General features: G+C 34.3%; 3 protein-coding genes across 4 annotated transcripts in view; 1 reads left to right on the forward strand and 2 right to left on the reverse strand.

Moving 5' to 3' along the window:
- Positions 1-2,502: 2,502 nt before the first annotated feature.
- LOC110373645 (small ribosomal subunit protein uS15m) lies at positions 2,503-4,792 on the forward strand. The gene is made up of 5 exons (XM_064040351.1): positions 2,503-2,786; positions 3,076-3,209; positions 3,486-3,559; positions 3,929-4,050; positions 4,440-4,792. The coding sequence occupies exons 1-5, from the start codon at positions 2,599-2,601 to the stop codon at positions 4,750-4,752; spliced, it is 831 nt and encodes a 276-aa protein (XP_063896421.1). The 5' UTR covers positions 2,503-2,598; the 3' UTR covers positions 4,753-4,792.
- A 1,284-nt stretch (positions 4,793-6,076) lies between these two features.
- On the reverse strand, positions 6,077-10,964 carry LOC110373675 (SH3 domain-containing protein Dlish). Its single transcript, XM_049842952.2, has 7 exons — positions 10,769-10,964; positions 9,632-9,825; positions 8,951-9,138; positions 8,138-8,304; positions 7,359-7,457; positions 6,884-7,023; positions 6,077-6,277 (listed from the first exon to the last, which is right to left on the reverse strand). The coding sequence occupies exons 1-7, from the start codon at positions 10,815-10,817 to the stop codon at positions 6,113-6,115; spliced, it is 1,002 nt and encodes a 333-aa protein (XP_049698909.2). The 5' UTR covers positions 10,818-10,964; the 3' UTR covers positions 6,077-6,112.
- A 748-nt stretch (positions 10,965-11,712) lies between these two features.
- The window catches only part of LOC110373666 (rabphilin-3A), a 50,984-nt gene continuing 49,646 nt past the window's right edge, over positions 11,713-13,050 (reverse strand). For both annotated transcript variants that reach the window (XM_064040302.1, XM_064040303.1), the window contains one exon: positions 11,713-12,289. In XM_064040302.1, coding sequence (XP_063896372.1) covers positions 11,992-12,289 — 298 coding nt within the window. In that variant the 3' untranslated portion in view covers positions 11,713-11,991. The remainder of the gene's footprint in view (positions 12,290-13,050) is intronic.

Below are 13,050 nucleotides of genomic sequence, written 5' to 3' on the forward strand. Positions count from 1 at the left end.
TCTATGTAGACACTTAAAATTACCGTTTGATATGTTTTCAATTTTAAATGATTATAGTTAATATTGGGTTTGTGGAGTGCAAATTATTATGTCACTTATTGTATCTCATTTCTTACAATATCTAAATATGTGTACCCTTTTTCTATTAATAATACTCATGTAAACTTTCTTATCAAAGTTCATTTCAATAATTCTATAAATAATTTTAAAGACATCTATTTAATTTCAAATAATTTGCATTTCACACAGACCTTTAAATAAAAATGTGAGTAAAAGTTTTATGAATTAAAAATAGCAGTGTGCAAATCTTATCTATTGTCTATTCTATAACTGTAGTTTTGTGAATTAGATATATTGTGTAGGTGTCAGATTCTGCTAATATTTTGATCTTAGATTTTAATATAATTTATTAGTACACGCTGTGGTAGCTTTTACAATACTATTGTCAGATGTAGAAAGGTTTTTTTTTTGTGTTTTAAATTTCGAAATTTCCTCTAAAAATTAGCATTTATTGGCCCAGGACCAAATGATCCATCTTCAGGCCCATAACCATTTGCGCACAATAAATAAATAGAGATGACTAATCTAAATACGTGCTTCGTAATTTTAACATTAACTAAAATATAACTAACCATGGTGCCAAATACAGAGTACTTATGTAGTTAAAGTTAATAAAACTACATTGATAACTATAGTAACACATGTCTTTCACATTAGTGATACTGATACCACTAGGTTTTAGCAGAATTTGAACCTAAAATTAAACTCTAGTGACATTCATTTAAAATTGTTCTTAATTTTTTATAGTTTATTTTAAAATCTACATTCTGTTTAAGTATGCTTTATGCTACATTCCACATTATTCTAGTTTTCTAACTTTGCTGTGAAACAAAATTTAATTTTGTGAACTTCCTGTCTTCTTTCAAGTAATTGGCTGTAAACAGGGTAGGCTTTACTGAGCCGGATAGTAAAGTTAATTATATTTGTTCAAAGCCTTGAAAAGTAAAAAATAATTCAATATGAAATCTCCTTAGTGATTATCACTGCCATAGATAACACAAAAATGTTATAACATTACTGCAAAAATATTTAATTTACAACAGTGATTACAGAAGATTTTTGTTAGTTTATTAATAAATAAATGTTTTTTTGTCCTAAAGTTGTATATAAAGAGAATGTATTCGTATATATCGTAGTTTGTACAGTCATGTGGAGTGGTACATTAGTACAAAATATTGCTTTTTTTGTAAGTTTGAGGTTTCATACTCACAAAGCAATAAATGAATGTTCACGATGTTTGCTGTTTTATTTTTATACCTTTTCCTTTATGCTACTGCTCCACCTGCGTCTTAACGCGTTAAATTTTGGCATTACGCAGATGTGGCCAACGTTTTAATGGCAATTTATACAAATGGCATTATGAATAGCATTAAACGTTAAGCGATAACTCGTGTGTCGGTTTTTTGGACACATCAAAGGGTTTTAGTGCGTAGCTTAGAGCGCTAAGTGATGTTGGCTACATTAATGCCATCTCATTGCACGCATGCAAGGACGAGTGTAGATACTTTGTTTAAGCGGTAACTGCATTTTACGAGCACGGTAATGGAATGGTCAAATGAGAAAGCTTTAGTTTTTAGAATTATTTTGTGTGTCTGAGTTTAACCTCTTTAATGTGTGTTAACGCGTTACTTCATGAGGGATTAACTCTTTGCGTAAGTGTAGCCAACACGCATTTTTAATGCAATAAGTAGCGTGTAGTTGGCCATTGACATTAACGTTAACGCTAACGCAGGTGGAGCAGGAGCATTACAAGCTATCTTTCAATCTTTACGTTACGCCAACGTATCTTATGCTTGAATCTTTCGAGATTTATATCTCATATATCACGAGAAATAAATAAATAAGTGAACGTGGCGGGGTCTGGCTACTTGTACATATTTGGGTATGAAGTAAAGTTGCTAAGAGTGTCGATTGTATTATACTTTTTAACCGATTACCCAAAAAGGAGGAGGTTCTCAATAGGGTAGTGTCCAGGGTCGAAATAATGAAATAATATTTAGTCCGCTTTTTAGATAATCAAAAAATATTGGATACGTATTTTTTCTTTTTTTAATTAAACATAAAAAAATGACAAAGATAATACGCTTCAAAAATTAGGAGTGGGGGCCTTTTACGTCACAGTGTCCTGAAAATTGTAGCAACTTGTGACGTCACACTCAACTTTTAACACGCTATATTTTAACAAGTTCTGATCCGATTTAAAAAAGAAAAAATACGTATCGCTTAATTTTGGACAATCTACAAGACGGACTAATTATTATTTTTTAGGAAACTAGCCTATTCAGCCGGTATGTTTTTTTTTAATTTTATCACTATTTTTGATGCTGGTTGGAAATACCCTGTTCCACGAACAAAAGTAAAACAATGCTTCACATGCTACCAATTCAGTTATTATAAACTGGAACGCAGTAGCATTATTTTAAAAAAGCAAACATTCAGATCAGCTCAGCTGTCATTCATTTCGTGAGCTTTGAGGTTAGAATCGAGGAAGTTATTTAAGTCGTTTATTATTAATCAAAGCAAATAAAGACAGTCGCAATGTTGCGGCAATTCGCAAATACGTTTATACAAACTCGCGGTATCAAGCACACGATCAATATAAAATGGGTACGGCCGGATTATGTGCCCGCTTACAAGCCTGAGAAATCTGGTGACTTAGAAGCTCTTCCTGCTATCCCAGAGACTGCTATAGGCAAGTTTTATGCTGAAACTGAAGAGATTAAGGAGTAAGTAACATAATATTGATGTTATTATGATTATTGTGCACAGTGCTTATAAGTTATTCAGCGTCATTTTGTAGTCAGTTGATACACTACTTTCCTTTGCTTATTTAGCCTGGTTTAGGCAATGATCAAAACAAACGAACGTTTAATTTACTATTGTATTGCCACCAGTCAAGCACAGAACATAATTGAGAATATCCTGGAGAAAAAATTCAATACCAATACAACTACATGAATTAGTACCTAAACCATAATATGCACAATATATTTTATGCTATTAATTTATTTTCAGTGCATCAGAGGCAGTAAAGAAGATATTCTCAGTGGGTCATTTAGGGCGTAAGGAGTTCAATATTTTGGTGAAGGATGAGCTAGTGAACAGAGTCAAGAGACACGAGTATGACCTTGGAACTGCTGAGAGCAAAAGTAAGAAAGTAAATTGCATTTTGTTTTAGATTCCATTCCAATATATTGTCAAACTAATGATGATAAGACTAAGCCAAATATTTTTCTTCTATCTTTCCTTATTAATATTATAAATCTTGTGTCTGTCTATTAAACTTGAAATTCAATTTGACTCAGCATGATCGAGGACATAGTCTATTTTTCATCATGATTGGGAAAGTTATAGAACAGCTAGTTTTTCATTTTTTATATCAGAAATGAGACAGTCAAATTAATCCAAGAATAACTTGTTTTCAGTTGCTTTTCTCACTGGACAGATTCGCTACTTACAAGATACAATGGATAAGTTTCCTAGGAATAAGAAAATGAAGGTAAGGCTATGCACTTTTTATAAACCTAGAACTCGTAAATGTATGAAGTTTTTACCGATTTAGATGGGCCTTCTTTATAATATTTCTTTCAAGACCATATGAAACCAACTACGATTATGAAACTAAGAAGTGAATCTTTAAATCATCATCATCATCCTCCGAGCCTTTTCCCAACTATGTTGGGATCGGCTTCCAGTCTAACCAGATTCAGCTGAGTACCAATGCTTTACAAGAAGGCTGCTTATTTGACCTCCTCAACCCAGTTACCCGGGCAACCCGATACCCCTTGGTTAGACTGGCATAAGACTTACTGGCTTCTGACTACTTGTAAAGAATTGAATCTCTTAATATTAACAAAAATATTTTCAGCAACTAGTGCAGGAGAAGATTGACAAAAGAAAGAAACTGCTCAAGTTCTTAAGACAGTACGATTACAAGAAATTTGAGTGGCTACTAGAGAAACTTAACATTGAATACAAAGGACACCCAGAGTAAGTTAGCTTTAAATTGCAATTTTAATTAAAATTAATTCACCAACAACATTGAATAATGTTGTTTTTTATTGTAATTATGATTTATAATTGGCTGAGATGACTGCTAAATTAAATAATGTCTTTTGATGTCAAAGTCAAATAATTTATTTCATTTAGGCCTTTACAAGCACTTCTGAACTTCAAAATTATAACTAAGTTTGATTCTAGTTGTGTGTTTTGGTTAGGCCCACTATTATTAAAAATAAGGTTCTACAAGCTTCTATCAATCCTGAGACTTACGTTTCCTGGTTACTTTTTATATCATGAATTAAATCTATATGTCATTGATTGAATATTGATAGGCCAATCATGCTGCTCATAATCATTAATTTCCTATAATTTCCCAGGTCATACCACAAGCTGTCCCGCAAGGAATCTCTCCGCCAACTCACTAAGATGCACTGCGATGATATCCGAAACAAAAAACTAACAGAATACAGGAATTTACTTGAAAGTCAACAGGGACCATTCCTGAAACAGAAACTAGAAGCTCTTAAGTTTATAAAGAGTGAACAGACAGAATTACAACTACCGGTAACAGTTACCGATCAAGATATTAAAAAAGTTGAAGACCTGTTAAAAGAATGGACAATCAAAGATGAAATTAAACAGCAAGCTAACAAAAAGAGGAAGAGTATTGTGCTAGAGTCGAATGAATGATTAATTGTATTGTAAATAATTAAATTGTATAGTTAGTTAACAGTGGCTTGTTATTTATTTCCTTTGGATTGCCTATAGATTTGTTTATCAGAAAAACGGCCAGTTTATGATGAAATGAAGCAGTTGTTGCATGTAAAACAGGTATTTAGCTGCTACTGGGATCATTTAGGACTCTTGAGTCTGTTTGAACAACTAAATTTCTTTTAAGTATTTTTAATGCTCCAACTGTGTAGAGAAAATAAACGAATTTATTATTATTTATTTATAATTAAAATGAAACAACACAACTAGTTTAAAACCATTTTATTAAAAAGTAATTAAGTACAAATTACATACAAATCTTATCATTAAAAATATTCATAAAAATAATAGTATAAAGCGTATTGTCAAAATCAGTCGAATTTGGACGGAAATTATTTTACATAAACTTCTGTTATTTCGAGTATATTTAGCGCATTAAAAAAAATAGTAAATCAATGAATTACTTATACATAAGGAAGACGAAACTTAATAACTATAATTTACATAGAATATGGCTTTAGGCTAAGAAAGGCGATAGACTGTAATACAGACAGTATTTATTGTAAAATTTCATCAAAAAAGCACAGTTGTTTTATAAAAAAATATCATAATTAGGATAATATTTCTGTCTGTATCATAGTCGACATTAAAATAAATTGATTATCGTTATGAAGTTACAACTTGCTTTGTTTTCGAAATATAAAAAAAAAAAACATAAAAGAGCATGTACCTACTTATTAATATTTGTAATTAACTTCATAACATAATTAATTGGCACTTAATTTCTTGTTCCGATTTGTTTAATTTTAAGATTGATATTACCACGCGCTCTACGCGGGACATAATGAAATTGCAAGTTTGCACTTTTTCTTCATAATTCAGGAAAATTGACCCATAATTGTATGCTTTATCCCACTAAAATGTAATATAAATGTGTCCTATGAATAAAAAAGTGAGGCTTTTCAAACTGATTAATGAGAAAGAGTAGGAAAACCGACAGTATTTTTTCATTGGAAAAAAAATTATAATAATTTTTTTACATGATGGGCATATAAGTGGGCTCTGTCTCATACAATTTAATAACAATTCTGATATGACTGACTATTTAATTTTATGATATTAACGGTTTTGTGGGACGGGTCTCATGTTTAGCATCTCATGTTTTCTTTACAAATCAGTGGTATGTGGAGCCAGTAGCTAGTATTTTGAGAGGCTTGATATTTTTCACCAGTTTTGTGGGATGAGACACATGACATTCTTCTACCAGTTTTGTAGGATAAGTCACATGACAATCTTTTACCAATTTTGTGGGTCGAGTCATATGTTTTAGCAGCTATCCTCACAGCTCAGTGGTATGCGGCGCCCGGGCATACGCGGTGGGTATGAACCCGGAGCGGCGGCACTTGGGGGCGTGCGCCCACAGCCAGCCCTCCACGGTCTGCTGCGTGAGGTCGGCGTACACCCACTCGCCGCGCTTCACCGACAAGTCGTCCGGGGCCTGCGCCTGGAGATATAGAAAATAATGTTTGGTAGCTACACTATTCCCGAGTAACATAGGCTATATTTTATACTGGTACCTGCAGTAGTTCAGCTGTTTGTGCGTGAAGAAAAAACAAACACACACAATGCAACATGTAACTAACATTATAAAAGCATGAGTGTGTGTGTTTGTTTTTTCTTCACGCACAAATGGCTGAACTACTGCTGTTAGCAGTGTGATGACTAAATATTTCGGTTTCACCCGCGTACCGTGGAATCTATTTCCTATACCCTCTCAACAGCGAACGAAATGAACAATAGTTATATCAAGGAAACTAACTACTAGCCATACATGGATAAAATATAGCTTATGTCACCCAGGGATTGTATTTTTTCAACAGTCAAAGTGGTTTTGTAGTTTTGGAACCTTTAAAGAAGCAAAACACTATTCTCTCTTTATAATATTATACTGCAAATTAAATTACACCTAAATTCACATTTCTGGCCAAATGTAAGTCAAACTTGACTGCGATGGGTATTGTATGGGGATTTGTAACGTTATATTTTCACATATATCTCTCTTTTCAGAACTCCATTAAGTTTTTATCAGAAAGTACAAAATATCTGCTACCTTATAATCATAGAGCATGACTAGTTCGGTCCCGTGGTAGCGTCCGTCGCTGTCGGTCTGCGCGTTGAGCTTGCCGTTCAGCATCGAGTTGTTCGTAGCGGGGGGCGAGTGGATCGGCTGCGGAGTGTCTTGTTGGGTTGCTGAAATTTATTCATTAATGTAGGTTAATTTGTCATTACTTTAATAATTATTGCCAAAAAAGGAGGCACATTAATCACGATTTTTTTTAACTTTACAATTATACTGCTTTTTATGCTAAATTATTAACCCTTAAAAATCATTTAGATCAAGACCAAAATATCATCAAATGAACTGACACAAAATTAGCCCAGACGCATTACTTTATCGACGTTTTGAATTGTAGCTACCGGCCGCATATGCCGTACCTACATGTTGCAGTTGCAGTCGGCAGCTAACATTCACAACGTACCTCCGTCATCATCTTTGATTTTATATGGTGTTAATTTATAATTACCTTGTACAACAGCAGGGTACACGAAGCCAGAAGGTATGAATCCCTCCTGTCCATCGCTGCGAACTATCCAGTACCAGTCCGGGTCCTCTCGGTTTAGCACTGAAATTATATTTATTGAACATTTAGAAAATGTATTATAGTTCCATCATCTACCCAAATACATGATTATTTAGCAAAACAGATGAGCCGAAAACAATTTCTAAAACTGTATTTCGTCTTTTTCCAACCCACATCAGTGAAAAGTTCTCATCAAGATCTAAGAGTTGCTACGTAAAGACCATTTCACGAAAGAAGTTCCGCAGACGCAGCGCTGGTGTCTATGCGATAGCTCAGAAAATACGTACAAAAATATATAGTTCCACAATTTTCCACGGGACTTCTTCCGTGAAATGGACTTTAACGTTGCTTGTAGTGTCCAATGTTATTCGGATAACATGAACTTGAACATAATATAAAAAACACCCAATGTGTAAATGAATGAGCTCAAAAACTACATAACCAATTTGGGTTGGCAATTTACGGTTGAATAGTTAGACTATCGCTGAGTAGGATGGGCTGTATGACTGTATCTTATTTCAGTGCAGGGTATCAGTTCCCACAGGAAGATTAAAAGCCTATTGAAGAAAGTCAGATTGATTTAGTTGATGCGCTATCGTTTGTGCTAGCATCCTGACGGAATTAGTTACTCAAAGATAGTTTCCCAACCGTGACAGGATTATGCAAATTGGTTCAGTAGGTTTTGAGTTTTGTCTGTAGAATTTTTTCAGCTGTTCTCGTACCGGTGACGAACTCTCCCCGCTCGACATCCACGTCGTTCTCGTCCCTCGCAGAGAAGGTGTAGAGCACGACGTAGCGTCCCGACTCGTCCTTGCTGAAGGGCAGCGCCTCGCCCTCCGACCCCAGCTCCGACTGCCCGTCCGTCGGGACGCCGTCCGATACTGACAGGCTGGGGGTTAAGGAAATAATGAATTATACGAAAATGTAAAATGTTAGGACAATAGAAATAATTCTCATGTAAGGAGATGTGGCGGGTAATGAACTAATCTCTCAAGTATGAGTGTGCATTTAATTCCAGATCAGACAGATGCCAATGCAACATTTTCTACATTTGTATGTAAGTTTATCTTGGACACCAATGGCTGATAAAGAAAAAAAACTAGAGGATATCTGGACTTTTAATGTCTGATTAAAGCTTAATCGTTGTGCAAGGGAATACCTATTCACAGCGGTGGGACGATATAAAGGCTGATGATGGAGGAAATTAGCCAGCTGCGTAAGTCATATAGTGCACAAGCATTCGCACACTCTTCCATATTCATAGCTCAATCTCGTAGCCCAACATGACCGGAGAAACATCAGTAACGTCCTCTCCGATGCACGGGTTTTCGGCCCGACCCGAAATCGGCAAACCCGGGAATCGAACCCGAAACACCTTGCTTTGTTTGTCTACCAGACCAACGAGGCACACAGGAAGTTACAAATAAGTATTTGTCTTTTTGTCTTTTTTTGTAATTTGACAGAATGTAGCAATTAATCTTATTTATTTCTTAATTTTCAGAGAAATCCAGTTAAAAACAAGACTTTTCACTTACTGGCTAACATCTCGATGAGCCATATCAGCCGGTGACCGACTCCTGGGCAGCTTCTTCTTCAGATCATGATGTTCACAGGGTGCACAGTAGGAATGTGGTATGAACCCTTCTCGTCTAGACTCGGCCACTATGACGTACACCCAGTCGTTCTCACGGTATAGCACGTTTACTATCTGACCGCGTTTCACCTGGAATTATGGAGAAATATTAGGGGTATTGTGGGGTTTCACTACATAGTATAAAATAAAGTCGCTTTCTGTGTTGCTATATCCCTATGTATGCTTAAATCTTTAAAACGGATTTTGATGCGGTTTTTTTTAATACATAGATTGAAGAGGTTTATATGTGTAATAACATACATTAAATAGTCCTGGAGAAATTAAGCATCAGCATTGCACCCGTGCGAAACCGTGGCGGGTCGCTACTTGAAAATAATATCGCCCATTTTTCACTGACAAGATTAACGTCTGATATTCTTGAAACAATTGCTAACTTTAAAAATTGATATGAAGAATTCGTAGTAAAGAGTTGTTTTGTGAAAACTTATCTTTGTACTATATCTTTTATCTTTAAAAAAGATGCCTGATGGCCTGTGTCCTGCAGTAGGACAGCAAAAAAGCTGACAGTGTGGTAGTAATACCCATAAATACTAGGTTATCATTTAAAAAGAACTTCTCTAACCTCCAACTCATCATCAACACACGGCGCAAAGTCATGTAGCACCACCATCTTGGAATCTGGACTGAGTCCATGTTCCTTCTCAATACCGACCCTGACGAGGGTCTCTATACTGGCTGATCCCGTGATACGGCCCATACCAGGGCTGAGCCCTGAGCCAGGACGAGATAGGTCTTTGTCTGAGTCTCCGCTGCTAGCTAGAAAGGAAATTAGTAGATTAAGTATCTGAATATTGGTGAATAATTGTATTAAGTAAAATATGGTAGCCATATAACTTCACTTTTTTGAAGTTAGCTATTTGATGCCTCAAACATGTTATAGCTTATTTATAAATGTGGATTACAGTTAAGCTAAGGAATAACCATACATTTTCATCAGTTAAACCTTGGATCAACACTGTTTATGAATGCATGTTTTGTCTATAGGTATATTCTGACACTATAATACATTTAGTTCAACCAGAACTCTGGTTATATTGTTATAATAAAGTCAGTTTTTCATGAATTGTAAGCATGTTTAGTCAATTAGTTAATTAATCTATTGTTGTCAGTTTGAAAGGCTAAACTGCAGGCTTGATTTTGCACAGTGCATGTAACTGTGTGAAACTGATTTTATGAATTGTGACTGATGCAATACAATAGTTGCAAAAAACTTTTGTGAGTCATTGACACAGAAAAACATTTAATTCACTGTATATTTAGTATAGCTAATCAATAATTGCTATGTATTAGTGTAGTTAGTTAGTTTAGGATAAAGGATTTCAATTTGTAGAATAATGAATATTATGTTAATTGGTGAATAAAAACAAGTTTTAACTGAACATGGAATGTGAAAAATATTTAAATAACGAACAAATCTTAATTCCTAAATAATTAAAAACTTGTTATTCTAGAAAATTCTAAATTTAAAAGTTCTGAATACCACACAAAAACTTTTGCATCTATCTATGGTTCATCAAGTTTTTTTTTTATTTAGCCAGCCATTTACAACACCTAAAATGAGGTTCTCACGGTCAAGGGTATGGAGCATACAGGTTGTCAGGTGAAACAGGATGAAATTACTAGTTTTATATATTTATAATTATATAGAAAGTCTGAGGTCATTGACTTGAAAAGTTCCCAATGAAAGCTCGATACTTACATTTCTTCTTCTTCCCCCTTCTAATTCTAACTGGACACAGAAACGCCATATTGTTACAAACTTAAATTAACACATAACTAATAAAATAAAGTTAAATTCATCAAGTAACAGTCACTACTTTGATTAAAATACGATTTTCTCACGATTTCCTACATGTCAAAAAAGTTCACAAAACAACTTTTTTTATTACGTTTCGTTACTGCAAGCTTGTACAACGTTTCGTTATTCGCAAATAGTAAAACGTTTTGAACTTTCTTTAAAATTATTTGTTTAAAAAATGTACTTAACGTTTAAAAATTAGTTGATTACAGAGTTTTAATTAAATGTTGATAATTCTGGATGGTATTTCTATCAGGATTCCTGTAGCGAATTGTTATCAAAGGTATTGATGGCTAGGGTTGGTTCAGACGACGGAGCTTTTATTGAAACAGGAACAAAAACGAATGGTATTTTATTTTAAATGGTTTATTCCACAGTATTAGGTAGGTACACGATATATTATAAAGGCAGTCGTCAGCTTAAACACTAAACTTCAAAGATACATTTGGCACATGCAAACTGGAACAGCAAAGTACAAAAATACACCACGAATTATTTTCAACAACTTTTAACTTTAACTACTTATTGTAATATATTTATAGAACATTCAATTTTAATCAAACGTAACTATTAAATACAATATTTACAGTCAAATATATATTTTTATACATTGATATAATTAATAGTTATAAACTTTTTCTATATTTCATAATCTCTATCTATGTAGAAATAGAATGGCTCAACTTCGTGCTAGAACGGTTAATAACATCTTGTAAAGTTTTAAATGCATGTAACTTGGATATAAATATTCTGTTTCTATGAATTTTAACAACACTTAGGTACTGCTTTTATAACAATTCTAAGAGCAACAGGAGTAGGAGTTTAAGAGAGCTCAGTTTTTTTAAATTTATTTAAATAGGTATTCACCGAACACTTTACAAGTTTATCCAGCACCCTTTGGCTTTGAAGCTCATTACATTTCAAAATATTATTTGTCTTTTTATATTATCGTTGCTAGAATGGCATAATCCCGCATGTTTATGTAGGTAAGTACGAAGTCTGTACCTCCTTAAAAGTCACTATTCAGCATATAAGCATAATAAATAGATGCCTATTATGGTATTTTATTCCATGATCTAAGTAAGTATGGACTTTATTTACATATAATAAAACTAAAATAATAACTATAGATGCTGTGTATCAGTTAACGAGTGCCAGGATTCGTGACGATGGTCGGGAAACTTTATACAGTCCATCCAGTGTTTCAACCTCCTTCCTTTGGAACTCGCTCCTAAAATTAGGCTCCCTAAAAAGTCGTTGGGCTTGCCATAGTCTTTGTCCCAAACTGTCAATGTCAGATTTTGGCGGGAAAGTTCGGTTGGACGAGTTTCGAAGAAAAATTCTTCATTCCATACTGGATTTAGATTTCGCCATTTTATCGATGTTTTGTGTTTCTTGTGGTAAGGGTCTGGGTCTAAATGCCTGAAACAAAAACAAGAGTTTAGTTATTTAATAAATTGCGAAGCCTACTTTATACCTACCTACTGTTTGCATACATAGACGCCGGTTTTGTAGCCTCAATATTTTTTATCTTTTACTGAGTTCTACAAATTTTTAAAAATTTTAATCATCTACCTACTATTCAAACATTTTGATACTTGACAAAAGGTATTTCTTATCAAACAATTTCAGTTGTTTGCAACCGAACCGGAAAGGTTTCACGAGAAAAGGAGGGCTCAACATTTACTAAATTATTCTCTTGTATTAAAAACTCTGTTGTAAGGAGTATTTATTTAAATCTTTTGAATAGATAAAGGTCATGGTGACACAATATACTCAGGGTTAAAAATAGCGACCGAAGTTATTTTTATAAAGGTATTGTTAGGCAGTTCTTATGACTAAAGGGACAGACTTAAGTAGGTACTTGCTTACGAAAAAATAAGCTACAGACGTTGAGATAGCGGAGTTTCAATTATAGAACTTAAGTAATTGGTAGGTACTCCTGTACACGCCTGCTGGGAGGACCGCGGAATTGTGCGCGCGAGTTACCGTGGCCCTGGTACATCATGGGCTTAAGAAGGAACTTGGCGGGTTTTAGTCAGATGCTGTAATTTTATGATTTCCCTTAATGAAAAGGTTCTTGTGCATCTTACATTTATCTGTTGTTAATAAGTTGCGCAGGTCAGATAGCCTGTCACCAACTTGGGAAAATAATGGACATACAGCGGATGAACCTCGAAATA

Source organism: Helicoverpa armigera, chromosome 22, assembly GCF_030705265.1.
Source record: "Helicoverpa armigera isolate CAAS_96S chromosome 22, ASM3070526v1, whole genome shotgun sequence".
Classification (NCBI taxonomy): domain Eukaryota; kingdom Metazoa; phylum Arthropoda; class Insecta; order Lepidoptera; family Noctuidae; genus Helicoverpa; species Helicoverpa armigera.